Source organism: Apium graveolens, chromosome 8 (assembly GCF_009905375.1).
Source record: "Apium graveolens cultivar Ventura chromosome 8, ASM990537v1, whole genome shotgun sequence".
Taxonomy (NCBI): domain Eukaryota; kingdom Viridiplantae; phylum Streptophyta; class Magnoliopsida; order Apiales; family Apiaceae; genus Apium; species Apium graveolens.
Window position 1 is genome coordinate 216035496 of NC_133654.1, and position 16838 is coordinate 216052333.

Genomic DNA, 16838 nt, shown 5'->3' on the forward strand with positions numbered 1-16838 from the left:
TTTGGTTTACTTATTCTAGAATAAATCGTATCAATCATGATCGTTGTAGCTGCATATGTCTAGGAAATCAATAAGCTGGCAAGAGAAAAATTAGGGATACTTTCCTGGTTTATAGACTTGTTGTTGATAGCTTATATTCATGCATTATATATTCATGTAATGACTTAAATCTTTCAAGAAGTTTTTCCATATTATAAAATCAATCAAGTTTGTTATCGTAGTTTCTCATTTTACTCTTACATCTGGTATCAGAGCTTCAATCCCTGTGAAACACATCCAGGTTAACAATCAATGGTTGCAAACAAAAGCAAGGAAGGGGCGTACGGGCTGAGTTACCCAATGTTGACGAAGGCCAATTATACCATCTGGGCAGTGAAGATGAAAGTTTTTATGCAAGCTCATGGGGTATGGGATGGGATAGAACCAAAAGATCCTAAGGCGGTCATCGAGGAGAAGATGGACAAAAGGGCATTGGATGTCATCTACCAAGGTATTTTAGACGATATGTTGTTGACAATAGCAGAGAAAAAGACATCTAAGGAAGCATGGGGAGCCATTAAAATCATGTGTGTGGGTGCAGATAAAGTGAGAAAAGCCAAGGCTCATACACTCAAATCTGAGTTCGAGTCTTTGAGAATGAAAGAAACGGAACAACTGGATGATTTTTTTATGAGACTGAATGGCCTGGTCACGAATATCAGGGCATTAGGAGAAAAGATTGAAGAAGAGAATTTTGTTAAAAATCTATTGAGGGCTGTCCCAACCAAGTTTCTTCAAATTGCATCAACCATTGAACAATTTGGGAATTTGGATGCCATATATGTAGAGGAAGTAATGGGGTCTCTAAAGGCCCATGAAGAACGTCTACATGGTCAAGTAGAGAACAATGAGGTACAGCAGTTATTGCTAACAGCAGATGAATGGCTTAAGAAAGAAAACAACGAAGAAAAACTCCTCCATACGCGAGAGGAATGGCTGAAGAGATCAGCGAAAACTGCTCAACCTGGTGGGAATGATTACCGTACAAGGGATAATCGAATCAAACATGACAGGAGTCAGTTAAAGTGTTTCAATTGTAATGGTTACGGTCACTTTGCTGCTGAATGTCGAAAACCAAGGAGAGCTATGCAACAAAGGGGTGAAGTAAATCTGGCACAACTGAATAAGGATGAACCTGCATTATTAATGGCTTTGTGCGAGAATAATGCAGAGGACGTGCTCTCATTTACTGAGGATAGGGCATCGAACAACATTAGAGAAATTCAAGAAAACACTCGGTACCTGGACAATGGAGTCAGTAACCATATGACTGGTCATCGAGAAAAATTTGAAAAATTGGATAAAGCAGTGAAGGAAGAAGTAAAATTTGGTGATGGCTCGTTGGTAAGATCGAGGGAAAGGGATCAATCAGGATCGTTTGCAAGAATGGAGAAACCAGAGTGTTGCATGGAGTGTATTACATACCTACTCTTAAGAGTAACATCATAAGTTTGGGCCAACTTTCGGAGGAAGGAAATCGAGTTGTTATCAATGGAGAGCACATGTGGATCTATGACAGTTGTGGGAGACTACTTATGCAAGTCAAAAGATCAGTAAATCGACTCTATAAAATTCACATTGAAGAGGCACAGCAGCACTGTTTGTTGACAAAAAGTAAAGAAGAAGCCCGGTTGTGGCATCAAAGACTTGGGCACGTAAATTTCAAGGCGATACAACTGATGTCAAAGAATAATATGGCCAATGGACTACCTCATGTTGACCAACCGAAGGAAATTTGTGATGGTTGTCTCATGTCTAAGCAAACATGTAAACCGTTCCCTACTCGATCTAATTTTATTGCAACAATTGCTTTAGAATTAATTCATTTAAATCCATGTGGCCCTATTTCACCACCAACCCCAGCTGGAAATCGATACTTTATGCTCTTAGTTGATGATTTCTGCTGCATGATGTGGGTATATATGCTTAAGACTAAGGATGAAGCTTTGCATTATTTTAAGAAATTTAAACAACTTGTTGAGAATGGTGCAGAACAGGGCATTTGAGTTCTACGAACTGATCGTGGTGGTGAGTTCTGTTCAAAAAAATTCAATACTTTCTGTGAAGCACATGGTATACTAAGACACTATACGGCACCCTACACACCACAAAAAAATGGCGTGGTAGAGTGTCGCAACCGCACAGTAGTCGCCATTGCCAGTAGCCTCTTAAAAGAAAGAAAGGTTCCTTTACAGTACTGGGGGGGAGCTGTCAGACATGCTGTATTTATTCTAAACAAGTTGCCAACTCAAAAAATGTTAAGTATTACTCCACATGAAGCTTGGTTCCATAAAAAGCCAAATGTAGAATATTTGAAGGTTTTTGGTTGTATAGCTTACATTAAGACACCTGCAATTCACACAAAAAAACTTGATGATAGGAGTCAAATGGTGGTTCATTTCGGAGGGAACCAGGGATAAAAGCCTTCCGCTTATTCGATCCAATCACAAATAGTATACTCATCAGCCGAGATGTTGTATTTGTTGAACAAAAGGGATGGAATTTGGAAAATGCAACAGACTCTAGGACACAACAAGGAGGGCAGTTTGTTGTGGAAGACTATACTCAAGTTGCGGTTACTGAATCAACAGGTTGGGAAGATGAGCCTGTCTCAGCTGAACCGCATCCACCAAATTCACCTTCAACACCTCAAGCTTCACTGTCAACTAATATGAGTTCTCAGTCTCATAGCCAAGATGACATTGGTTCAAGTGTCTCCAGTTCCAGCAATGAGCAGCCTCACAGTTACAGAAAGCTAGATGAAATCTATATTAATACAACAGCGATCCAGTTAGAAGAAGAGCTATTATTGATGGGTATTGACGAGCCTTTCTGTTTTGAGCAAGCCATTGTAGATGATGTTTGGAAGCAAGCAATGACTGAAAAGATCAAGTCGATCGAGAAAAACAATACTTGGCACTTGACAGATTTACCTAAGGGGCATAAGGCTATTGATCTCAAATGGGTCTTTAAGGTAAAAAAGGACCAACATGGAGAGGTAACAATACATAAGGCACGCCTTGTGGCTAAAGGCTATGTGCAACGCTATGGGGTTGATTATGAGGAAGTCCTTGCCCCTGTAACACGACTTGAAACAGTACGGTTACTTTTGGCATTGGCAACTAAACACAGTTGGAAAGTACATCACCTAGACGTCAAATCAGATTTCTTAAATGGTGTCATTCTAGAGGAAGTCTATGAAAGGAATATGTCCTAAGTCCAATCATGTATTAGGATTTAGGAATAACTTTTATGTAATCTGTTTTGATTTCATTGATATTAATAAAAGACTTGTTTTGTTTTTATTACGGGCTCTATCTATTTAAGTGTTTAAATAAGATATACCATAGTTTAGAGTAAAGCTTTTTATGGATTATGATGAGATCATAATAGTGAGACCTAAAAAGATGATAACTCTAAACTTAAATAGTTCCTGGTCATAGGATTACTAACTGGTAATTAATAATCCGCAAAGATCGGTACATACTATGCTTGCTTCATTATGAAGGATGTTTGTTCTCATAGACATTTGTGTGGTGACACTATAGCTAGTATGTAGGTGCTTATTATAGAATAAGTTCATTGAACATGACTCGCCCAGCTGAACAACTGATGGAGTTCACTCACGTGTCAGCAGTTGTTCACCTAGTGATAGTTGTACAAGTATCCTTAGACTTGAGGTCATCATAGTCATTTTGTGTACACTGAACTATGCTTTGGTTTAGTTCTTAGTCTCCAAGGACAATTATTAGGGCTCTTCTGGGTATAGGAATTTGTACACGAAGATAGTGTATGATCAATAAAGGATCTACCCCTTCCAGTGAAGGAAGCGAATGTTCAAGGCTGATCCACTTATGCTAGTTCAGGAATCTCTGGCCAGAGTGAATGAAATTAGAAAGGAGTTTCTAATTTGCATAGAACTACGCATAGTAAATGGTAAGCAAGTGATTAAATTAGATAGGCTTGACACGAGATCCATGCCTTGTATTTAATCGGAACATTGTAGGGTAGAAGGAGTTTATTGTACGGTAACTATTCACTGAATAGGTTCTTGGTATTCTAAGCAGTGAATTCATATTATCCGGATAGTCGCGATATGCTGAGAAGCATCACTCACGATGTAGAATAAATGTGATTAATTAATTAATCATATTTAATAAATTAGAGAATTTATATAAATAATGATAAAATAGTTTTATTATTATTTATTTCTACTACCGGCTTAATATTGAACCTACAGGGTCACACCATAAAAGAGAATGATTTTATGGTGGAGGAATTAATTAATAATGGCTAATAATTATTTATTTGTGAAATAAATAATTAATTGGCAAATTTAATAATTGATTAAATGAGATTTAATTGATTATAAATTAATTAAAAAAAGTTCTTAATATTATTAATTAAAGGATTTAATTTTTGGAAATTAAATCAAGAGAGAGAATTATTTCTAAAGTGTTTAGAAAAAGGATTAATAATTAAAATATGTTTTAATTATTAATGAGAATAATAAATGGGATAATAATAATAATATTTATGGGAAAATTTCAGCTGAAAATTTTGCCTATAAATACACTATTATAGACCATATTTTTATTTTAACCCCAAAAACCCAAAAGTTTTAGAAAACCAAATTCTCTCCACCTCCTCCTCCTAAAAGTCGTTTTCTTGGTGGATACCGGTGGAGTGCTTCACACTTGAGGAGCAACTGCTAAGGATCTCTGATCGTAGTCTCCGAATTATTTTAAAAGGTTAGATTCGATCCCTCGAATTTTTATTCACGATTTATATGCTTTTATTTGGATTTTGTATGTGTAAAAGTGTTTTGTCATACCCCCGCTGCGTTAAAAAACCAACATTGGTATCAGAGCATAGGTTGTATGCATATAGATCTGTGGTAAAAATTTCATAATTTTATGTGCTTGTATGAATTAATTATGATTATTACAAGTTATATCATGGTTTAATTTTGTTTGATGAGAAATCGTTTCTCTGAATAATTTTGAATGCTGATCTGGGTTCTACAAGTGTTGTAGATCGTCTGGGTATTTTTTTCATAATTTTATGATGTATAGATGCTTTATTATGAATTTTTGAAGTTCTTGTAATTAAAATCCGTAATTAAATAAGTAAATATATGTATATATAGTATATATATATATTTGTATCATCTGCATCTGTAATCTGTCTGCTATTATTTTTGCTGCTGCACGGAATTAAAGAGAAGCATAGACAGAGAAAGAAAAGGCAGGCACGGAGTTCGGTGCAAAACTGACAGGCGCAGAAGCTGTCGGCTGCTGGTAGAGAAGGGAAAGGGGTGTCGCGCATTCCGGGAATGCGTTACACGCCTGTGGCGCATTCACAGAATGCGTTACACCTTTTAATTGGTTAAAAGGGCTGTAACGCATCACCGGAATGCGTTACAGGGTTTGTAACGCGTTCCTGTAATGCGTTACAGCCCGTCTGTTAATTTTAAATTGATTTTCTGGGAGTTTCGTAACTCCGTTTTGGGCGTGCAATATACCGTTGGATTCGTTTTTCCGAGACGGATCTAATGGAGTGATCAATTTTAGTTTATATAAAAGTTTTGAACTGTTTATATTTCCATGAAGTATTTGAAAGTTGTTTTTGACTGTTTTAATTGCTTTTAAATGTTTCATGTGATACATAGAGATGTATAATGCTTAGACTAATGTGCTAGATGATGTAACATGCCTACCTTGATGTTTATTCATGTTGATATATGTGATATATGCTTAGTTTATCATGCGATGATAGATTTAGGTGAACTTAAATGAACATAAGGCATTTGTTAGACAACCTAGTATAGTGAAATTGTTTCATAACCTTAATAACAATATTATGAATACAATCATGAGATTCTTGTATTTGTGAAACACGTAATTGAATATGAATTTTCGATATGAGAGAAAGGATGATTCTGTCAACAACAGATTTCTATCTGTAAGAAAGGGTTATTAAGTGACGCCTCTTGACAATGCTCCACCCGATCTGGGAATCATCTGATTATTAATTATTGATTTGAAATATTTAATTTAAAAGGAAGAATCTCTTTATAATATGATTATGATTGTAACGTAATATAATCCCTCTAAAATTAAATAATATCAAGTAGTAATTGGCCAATGACACAACGGGCTTGTGTCGGTCATAGCCTTCCAACATGATAGAAAAGTAGTTCTTATTTTTGAATCATTGTCGTTTCGTGCCACAGCCGAGGGCTTTGATTTCGAAATAAGAAATACTTGTCTATTACATAGAGATGTGTACATTGAATAAGAATCTAAAGGTCGTTACGTGCCACAGCCGTGGGCCTTTGGGGACTGATTCAATTGTATGGAATGTTGGGTTAGACTTGACTTAGAATATTGAGTTTGTCGTGCCACAGCCGTGACTCAATTATTCAAGGGGCTAAAGTTTGATTAGGGAATAACATTAGATGTAATTGACAAGAGTTGTCTGCCTATTGAACATTACATGGCGTTTCGTGCCACAACCGGGGTTGTGTAATGGAATGTAGGATCCCTATTCCCACTAGCATTATGAATGCTTAATTTTTCACGTAGGGGGTTGAATAAATTAGATAAACTAGTGGGAGCCACTTATGAATAAAGACCCGATTCATATAGTGTTTTGAAATGAAATCGAATATTTGCTAAGTGTTGTTATATGTTTATCATTTACAGATTTACTTTGTACGTTATGTCTTCTGCACTATCACTCAGGAGCATACTAGATGCTCACAAATTGACTGGTCCTAATTATGCTGACTGGCTTCGAAACTTGAGAATTGTTCTCAGGATTGAGAAGCTGGAATACGTGATTGACTCACCTAAGCCTACTGAACCTGCTAGTGATGCACATAATGATGAACATGTTGTGTATCGTAGGTGGATAGATGATGCAAATGTTGCTCAATGCATCATGCTAGCTTCCATGAACATTGAGCTACAGAAGCAACATGAGCATATGGATGCTCACACTATCCTAATGCATCTACAAGAGTTGTATGATGTGGCGGGGAGGACAGTTCGATATGAGATATCGAATGAGTTGTTCGGTTGTAGGATGTCTGAGGGATCATCTGTGAATGACCATGTACTTAAGATGATCAATTTGATTGAACGTCTTAGACAACTTGGTTTTGCCATGGATGGGGAGTTGAGCCAAGACTTGGTCTTGCAATCGCTTCCGAGTTCGTTCTCGCAGTTTGTTGTGAACTTTCACATGAATAAGTTGGATGTCAGCCTGCCTGAACTCCACAACATGTTGAAGACTGCGGAATCGAATTTTCCCCCTAAGAAGAGTTCTGTTCTTCTAATTGGTGAAGGTTCCAATCCTAAGAAAAGGAAGAGGAACTCTTCCAAGAAGAAGAAAGTAGGTGAGAAAATGCCGGTTCCACCAAAAGCTGAAGACCCCAAGAGCAAAGTTGTTTGCTTTCACTGTAACAAGGTGGGGCACTAGAAGAGGAACTGCAAGGTTTACCTTGCAGAATTGAAGAAGAAGGGTAGTGAGACTACCGCTTCTGATTCAGGTATGTTCATGATAGAAGTGAATATGTCATTAAATCAAATTTCTACTTGGGTATTAGATACCGCCTGTGGTTCTCAAATCTGCAATTTGTTGCAGGGACCAAGGAGAAGTAGGACTCTTGAGGAAGAGGAGGTGATTCTACTTATGGGAAATGGAGCAAGAGTTGCTGCTGAAGATGTAGAATCATTTCATTTACATATGCCTACGGGCAAGACTATTGTTTTAAATAATTGTTATTTTGTTCCCTCGATTGTGAGGAATATTATTCCCATGTTAGACTTGGCTGGATTTTCATTTATTATTGAGAATAATGATTGTTCTATTCTTAGAGATAATATTCTTTATGGACGTGGTACTTTAAATAATGGCCTGTATAAATGTGACATAATTTACTTTAGATTGAACTAACTAATAAAAGAAAAGGGATGATGAAAATCTCACTTCATAGTGGCACTGCAGTCTCCATTTAGTAGACATGGAGAGAGGACTGCAAATTTGCTAGGAATGGTACACACAGATGTATGTGGACCAATGTCTAAGCAAGCCATGGGTGGATTTTCAAACTTCATTACTTTCATAGATGATAGATCTAGATTCGGATATGTGTTTGATGAAACACAAGTCTGAGGCCTTTGAAAGGTTCAAAGAATATAAGTATGAAGTGGAGAAATAACCAAACATAGTATTATAACTCTTCGATTAGATCGAGGTGGTGAATACTTGAATGGAGTGTTTTTAGATTATCTCAAAGTAAATTGTATAGTCTCTCAGTGGACGCCTCCAGAATGGTATCTGAAAGGAGAAATTGAACTTTGTTAGACATAGTTCGGTCCATGATGAGCTATGCAAATCTTCCAGTATTCCTATGGGGTTATGCATTGGAAACCTCAACATATTTACTGAATAAGGTGCTTTCCAAATCTGTTCCTCAAACTCCATATGAGATATGAAAAGAAAGGAAACCGAGTCTTAAACACGTTAAGATTTGGGAATGTCCAGCTTATGTCAAGTAAGTTGACCCAGATAAGCTGGAATTTCGATCCGTAAAATGTAGTTTTGTGGGATATCCTAAAGAGACTTTAGGGTATTACTTTTACACCGATCATCGGGTGGTTGTATCCAGACATGCTACCTTCTTGGAAAAGGAGTTTATCCTTGAAGGAAACAGTGGGAGCAAAATTGAACTTGATGAAGTTCAAGAAGCACAAACTACTACGGATCAAGCGGAAACACCTGTTCTGACTGAACAACCTTTTGTGGAACAGCCCATTCTTAGATCAGGAAGAGTGTCTCGCCAACCTGAGAGGTATTATGGCCTTGTCATTGAGAATGACAATGAGTTGTCGATCATTGATGATGACGACCCTGTAACCTATAATGAGGCTATGAGTAGTGTTGACTCAGAGAAATGGCATAGTGTCATGAAATCCAGAATAGAATCTATGTATACGGTATACAAAAGATAGATTATAGCAGATGGCCAGGTGGAGACCTATAAGACCAGGCTTGTGGCAAAAGGATTCAAACAAAGGCAATGTATTGACTTTGATGAAACCTTTCACATGTAGCCCTGTTAAAATCAGTTCGGATTTTGCTTGCGATTGCTGCTTACTACGACTATGAGATCTGGTAAATAGCCAGATGGTTTTCTTTCCAAGAGAAATGAAAACCTAGTGTGTAAGCTGCTGCAAACCATATGTGGTTAAAGTAAGCTTCTCGAAAGATGGAACATTCATTTTGATGAGACAATCAAAGAGTTTGATTTTATCAAAAACGAAGATGAACCATGCGTCTACAAAAGGGTTAGTGGGAGCGCTGTAACATTTCTTGTATTGTATTGAAATAGAGTTGACACACATAACAACATAGCAGACCCACTCACAAAGCTACTTTATGAAAGTCACTTTGATCGTCATCATAATGACAGGATGGGTATTAGATACCAGAGTGATTGGCTTTAGTACAAGTGGGAGATTGAAAGGAATATGTCCTAAGTCCAATCATGTATTAGGATTTAGGAATAACTTTTATGTAATCTGTTTTGATTTCATTGATATTAATAAAAGACTTGTTTTGTTTTTATTACGGGCTCTATCTATTTAAGTGTTTAAATAAGATATACCATAGTTTAGAGTAAAGCTTTTTATAGATTATGATGAGATCATAATAGTGAGACCTAAAAAGATGATAACTCTAAACTTAAATAGTTCCTGGTCATAGGATTACTAACTGGTAATTAATAATCCGCAAAGATCGGTACATACTATGATTGCTTCATTATGAAGGATGTCTGTTCTTATAGACATTTGTGTGGTGACACTATAGCTAGTATGTAGGTGCTTATTATAGAATAAGTTCACTGAACATGACTTGCCCAGCTGAACAACTGATGGAGTTCACTCACGTGTCAGCAGTTGTTCACCTAGTGATAGTTGTACAAGTATCCTTAGACTTGAGATCATCATAGTCATCTTGTGTACACTGAACTATGCTTTGGTTTAGTTCTTAGTCTCCAGGGACAATTATTAGGGATCTTCTGGGTATAGGAATTTGTACACGAAGATAGTTTATGATCAATAAAGGATCTACCCTTCCAGTGAAGGAAGCGAATGTTCAAGGCTGATCCACTTATGCTAGTTCAGGAATCTCTGGCCAGAGTAAATGAAATTAGAAAGGAGTTTCTAATTTGCATAGAACTACGCATAGTAAATGGTAAGCAAGTGATTGAATTAGATAGGCTTGACACGAGATCCATGCCTTGTATTTAATCGGGACATTGTAGGGTAGAAGGAGTTTATTGTACGGTAACTATTCACTGACAGGTTCTTGGTATTCTAAGCAGTGAATTCATATTATCCGGATAGTCGCGATATGTTGAGAAGCATCACTCACGATGTAGAATAAATGTGATTAATTAATTAATCATATTTAATAAATTAGAGAATTTATATAAATAATGATAAAATAGTTTTATTATTATTTATTTCTACTACCGGCTTAATATTGAACCTACAGGGTCACACCATAAAAGAGAATGATTTTATGGTGGAGGAATTAATTAATAATGGCTAATAATTATTTATTTGTGAAATAAATAATTAATTGGCAAATTTAATAATTGATTAAATGAGATTTAATTGATTATAAATTAATTAAGAAAAGTTCTTAATATTATTAATTAAAGGATTTAATTTTTGGAAATTAAATCAAGAGAGAGAATTATTTCTAAAGTGTTTAGAAAAAGGATTAATAATTAAAATATGTTTTAATTATTAATGAGAATAATAAATGGGATAATAATAATAATATTTATGGGAAAATTTCAGCTGAAAATTTTGCCTATAAATACACTATTATAGACCCTATTTTTATTTTAACCCCAAAAACCCAAAAGTTTTAGAAAACCAAATTCTCTCCACCTCCTCCTCCTCCTAAAAGTCGTTTTCTTGGTGGATACCGGTGGAGTGCTTCACACTTGAGGAACAACTGCTAAGGATCTCTGATCGTAGTCTCCGAATTATTTTAAAAGGTTAGATTCGATCCCTCCAATTTTTATTCACGATTTATATGCTTTTATTTGGATTTTGTATGTGTAAAAGTGTTTTGCCATGCCCCCGCTGCGTTAAAAATCCAACAGTCTACATATCCCAGCCTAAAGGTTTTTTCAAGGAAGGAATGGAACATAAAATTTACAAACTGTATAAAGCTCTGTATGGCCTTCGTCAAGCTCCCAGAGCGTGGTATTCACGCTTAAATCAGTGCTTGTTAAACCTGGGTTTTGCTAAATGCCCGTTTGAGCATGTTGTTTATACCTAGAAGGAGGGGGGTCATTCTTTAATCGTTGGTGTCTATGTTGATGATCTTTTAGTAACATGTACACACTTTTCTGACATTATCAAATTCAAGGGGGAGATGAGTCGTGAATTTGATATGTCTAATCTCATAAAATTGTCATATTATTTGGGATTGGAAGTCACTCAAGGGAGTGGTTTTATCGAACTCAGGCAATCAAATTATGCAAATAAAGTGCTAGAGAAGGCTGGAATGGCATAATGCAATGCTGTTAAATTTCCCATGGATCATAAATTACAACTTCATGCAGACAAAACAGGTGAGCCCGTAAATCCTACGCACTTCAAAAGTATTGTGGGTGGACTGAGATATTTAGTGCAGACAAGGCCTGATATTTCTTACGCAGTTGGAATTGTGAGTAGATATATGGAAAGGCCTACAGAGGTTCATATGAATGCGGCAAAGAGAATATGTCGTTACATTAAGGGAACGATGCAGTATGGTTTAGTATACACAAGGGGGCGTGGAAACTATATTCTATCTGGTTTCTCTGACAGTGATTTAGCTGGTTGTCTAGATGATCGTAAAAGCACTGTGGTATGGCATTTATCTTGATGAGAATTTGATTACATGGGTCTCTCAGAAACAACGTTGCGTTGCACTTTCCTCATGCGAGGCGTGTTGGACTTGCTGAGCAGGCATAACTCCACATTAGTATGATATTGTCCGCTTTGGGCTGAGCCCGCACGGGTTTGTATTTGGGCACCTCCCAAAAGGTCTCATACTAATTGGAGTTGTCTGGTTGCTTATATTCTAGCAAACTGCCCCTCCCACAAACGATGTGGGACAACTCCTAACAATCTCCCCCTTCACACATCGGGCCCGACACCTGTCGATTCTGGAAGGTCCACCTGTCTTTTCCTTGAGCCCATTCTGGGGTTGTTATGGACCGTTTATAACCTGAAGCTCTGATATCACTTGTTGGACTTGCTGAGCAGACCTAACTCTACATTTGTATGATATTGTCCGCTTTGGGCTGAGCCCGCACGGGTTTGTTTTTGGGCACCTCCCAAAAGACCTCATACTAATTGGAGTTGTCTGGTTGCTTATATTCTAGCAAACTGCCCCTCCCACAAACGATATGGGACAACTCCTAATAGTACCCAACTGAGGAATGTCACAATGGTATTTGCATACGCTCTGTGTTTTTGATAAGCAACCAAAAATAAACTGAACTAAGCGTTGCATTTTGTTTTTCTATTTGCTCTGAGTGTGTGCGTATTTGGTCTTTTTAATAAAAATGTTGTGTGATGTGTTTATCTTGTTTTCCCTGTATTGTTTACTTAATATATCATGCACCCCACAATTCTCAAAGGAAGCGACTTATTCTGCGACTATAAATAGTTTTAAGAAATTTTTGGGTAAAATGTAACAATGTCAGTAAGGCAAAGAGAGAAGGAAATGCAACTCATCATTTTCCTATATGATTTTTTTAATTTTTTTTTGATAAGATGGGTGAGTAAAATGTGACGTAAAAGAAGATGTTTATTTCAATAAAGAGTTGGACTTGTATTTTCCCATCCCGGATTGCATATTCTCCAAATATCTTATTAACTAATTATTAAGTGAGACTTGGTCTATTGATATTTTTTTTAAATGAAAATAAGGTAGTATACAAGAAGATTTAGTTTGTTCTTTTCTTGTAAAGTTTAAGGAAAAAATCATTGCAGTTTGTTCTCTTTTTTTCCTTTTCTTTGCAAAGAAATAGTTTGTTAGCTTTAGTTTCCCATGCAACCAACCAAAATTATTGTCCACAAGGTGTCAAGAGGGCCATAGAACATGACATGACATCCTTGTTAACATTTTATTACAGGACTCCACTAAAATTGATGCCATGTTATTAGGATGTCAAATATGCCAACTTGTTGACATGTCAACATAAACATCCAGTTAAATAGAGTGCAGATTTTATTTGTGATCTCAATAATATATAAAATATTATTTTTTAATATATTTTTATTATATATTTTTTTAAATAGTGAAGTTGTGCAAGCCAACTATTGAAGTATTTTTTGAAATAAACGTACGGAAGAAAGAAGATGTAAAATATACTACCTCCGTCCTTTTAATTGTTTATATTTTTTAGAGAGTGTCCAAAACGCATTTTAAGGTGCATATAAAATATACGTCTGTAATTTTTTTTTATAATTTTGTTTTTCTGAATAAAAATTAAAACATTCAACTTTTATTCAGAAAAAGAAAATTATAAAAATAAGTTACATAACTATACTTTTTATGCACCTTAAAATACGTGTCGAATACTTCATCAGAAATGTAAACAATTGAAATGTACTAAGGGAGTACTATTTTTTAAGTATGTGGCAAAGTTGACCCCTTGAATGGTGCCAACTATCAACATGCTCAAAAACATTGAAAACCTATAACTCGCAACTTCAATCAAAAGTCAAAACAACTTTAAGACATACACAATAGATCTGTTTTGTTTATGCTAAGTCAACAATATCTCTCTGTTAAGTAAAGAGATATACAAAACTCTAATCTTCAAGAAGTAACTGTTTATCTGCAGGTATTACACTAAATGTAGGATTTGCATTCTGATGTTCATGACATCAGAACACAAATCCTATATGTACATCGATGGATATAGACTGTATGGACTTACAGTTTTATGTTTGTGGGGAAGCATCGTTGATCTGTGGATGGATAGATTATATGGACTTGAATGATATATGAAGATGAACATGCATCATCTGTAACATATTTCTGTCGATGCATTAATTCTTGATCTGTCGATGGATAGACTATACTTGCTAGTTTTCGTCTGTACTCTGGAGTGTAGGAAGGTTCTTGATCTGTGGATCAAAAGGTATTCATTTACCTGCTAGCAAATGTATTAATTCATTTACCTGCTAGCAAATATATTAAAACTTTAGCAACTTAAAAGTCGAAAATGGCTGTGTGTAAACCATAATCATGGTAAACATAAACACATTTATTATACACAAAGGAGTATAAAAGAACTTAACGTCGACGATAAGGCGACGTAGATGATCGATCAACTTGAAACATGTACAAAATAAGAGTAGCGTGAATAAATGATAAAGATATAAAACTCGCTCTATCCCTAAAAAAATTTCTCATTTGTGTTGAACACGTTTGTCAATGCACACTTTTAATTGTTAATATTTTTAATTTCGTAATAGTATTAAATATAAAAATTTTACTGTATTAAAGTATTTATAAATACGAATCTAACAAGATCACTTATGACTATATTTGCTTTTATAAATTATATGTAAATTAGTAATCAATCGCTTACCGTGAACAGTGTAAAAAAATCAAAATGAGAAACGTATTAAGGGACGGATGGAGTATGAAATTGATAAAACTAGGGAATGGTGCAATTGCTACTTGACAAACGTCAAGAGGCATATACCTGTAGACTGTAGTTGTAGTAGACTATTCACCTCTCTTTTTTGATTTTGCTGCCACACCCCCACTATAAACATATTTTAGTATGGGTCCCTATCCACAGTCATAGTTGGCCCTATCCACAGCCATAGTTGGATAGGGACCACTTACAATCAACAAATCAGGACCATTGAAGTAAAAAATGAATGGCTAGGATCCGCTATTCCCGCTATGTTTCATTGCGAGGCCGCAATGAAACATTGCGGGAGTGGCCAACATACTCCATTCCCTTTTTTACCCTTTTCCTATGTTAATTCATTTATCAATGCTTTTTTAACTACATAAATATTAATTTAATAAGATATTATTCTTAATATTTCTGATTAAAAATTGTATATTTAAAAAATATTAAAAAATATTTTATAATAATATTAAATATTATATTTAATATTTAATATTCAATATTTTAAAAGTATTGAAACATTAAAATGAAATTAATATATTTAAATATTTAATAATATATATTAAAATAATAAAGGAAAATATTTTGATATTTACATATTTTAATTATTCAATATTTTTAGTAATAAATTAAAATATTTGAATATTTGAAAATATTAATAATATTAAATATTAATTCGAATAATAAATAAAAATGAACCTACTACCGCAATGAATCATTGCGGTAGCGCAATGAATCATTGCGGTAGCGCAATGAAGCATTGCGGTAGTCGTCTTTTAAACACAGACACACGCGGAAACTACCATTATACCCGCCCCAACCCAGAAACAAACACAAAACACCGGCGATCAAAAGCGATTTCAGCGAAATCAAACAGCTCCTGATATCTTCCTTAATCAAGTAGCTTTGTTCTTTTTCTCTCTCTCTCGCTCATACATTCTTGAGGTAATTTTCGGAAATATGTTTGTTTTTAACTGTTAGGGATATAATTGGGGGAATACAAAGTTATTGTTTTCAACAATAATGTGATTGCAATACAAAGTTATTGTTTTCAACAATTTGGTTGTGTTGTTGTTAATTTTTCGAAATTAGTTAATTATATACCTGGTAATTTGTAATTTTATTCTTTTACTTGAAATTTAGGTGTTTAATGGGACACTTTGGTGATTTAGGGTTTCTAGTTTATGAATTATGAGTTTCGGATGTAATTTGTGCTTTTTAATTGGTTTTATTTGAATTTGTTAGAAATTACAGGGTTGTTGTGAATTGTGATGTTTTGAGGTTTTTGGTGGGCTGACATGGCTAGCGAGATGGGTACGGTTGAGGAAAATGCGAGTGATTTTGGGGAAGTAGGTTTAGTTGCGGATCGTGAGTGTGGTGTTGAGAATTTATCGGTTTCAATATAGTCATGTGAACCCTTTTGTACGGATCAAGTTGAGAAGTTTGAGAGTTTGGTGGTTGCTTCTGATAGAGTAGGGAATGATGCAATTGTCGATGCCTTTGATAATATTAGTATAGTAGAGTCTTCTAGACAAACGCGGGATGAGAAGGAGACACGTGGAAGTAATGATTTTGCTTCTGATGGAAAAGGTCTTGATGCTAGTTGTTCGTTAGTTTGTACGAGGAGTGACATTGGTAATGAACCGCTGTTGAAAACAGATGCTAAATTGTTAGAGAGGTCGTTCTTAATTAATTTCTACTTAATAAACTTCAATTCATGTCCCTACTCTACAGTTAGGTTTTTCCCCTTGTGTAAATTTAATTTGAATTTGCTATATTTTATATGTAATATTTTGACTTATTGAGTGAATAATTCAAATAAAAATGGAAAATATACAATAGTTTTTGTTAATTTTTATGTGAATTTACGTGCAAAGTAGTACACTTAAAAATTTAGAAAACATGTGTTGTAATAATTTGATTGTGTTGAGATGATATTTTCACGCATTTGTTTGTTTTCTTTTTCTTAATTACTGTTTGTTTGGAGTTGTACTGATGTGCTTTTTGGTTTAAAATATTGCAGATACTATGGACATGGAGTGTGGACCTCTTGATCGAT

The 16838-nt window shown here is 35.2% G+C and overlaps 1 protein-coding gene across 1 annotated transcript; it reads left to right on the forward strand.

Moving 5' to 3' along the window:
- The first annotated feature begins 291 nt into the window (after window positions 1-291).
- Window positions 292-3256, forward strand: LOC141680325 (uncharacterized). Its single transcript, XM_074486583.1, has 2 exons — window positions 292-1383; window positions 2420-3256. The coding sequence occupies exons 1-2, from the start codon at window positions 292-294 to the stop codon at window positions 3254-3256; spliced, it is 1929 nt and encodes a 642-aa protein (XP_074342684.1).
- The last annotated feature ends 13582 nt before the right edge of the window (window positions 3257-16838 follow it).

Bases quoted from the DNA above. Each gene is read 5' to 3' on its own strand.
- LOC141680325 (XM_074486583.1), top strand. From the start codon at position 292: ATGGTTGCAAACAAAAGCAAGGAAGGGGCGTACGGGCTGAGTTACCCA. The intron at 1,384-2,419 runs GTAAGATCGAGG...ACTTGATGATAG, and splicing joins AATTTGGTGATGGCTCGTTG to GAGTCAAATGGTGGTTCATT.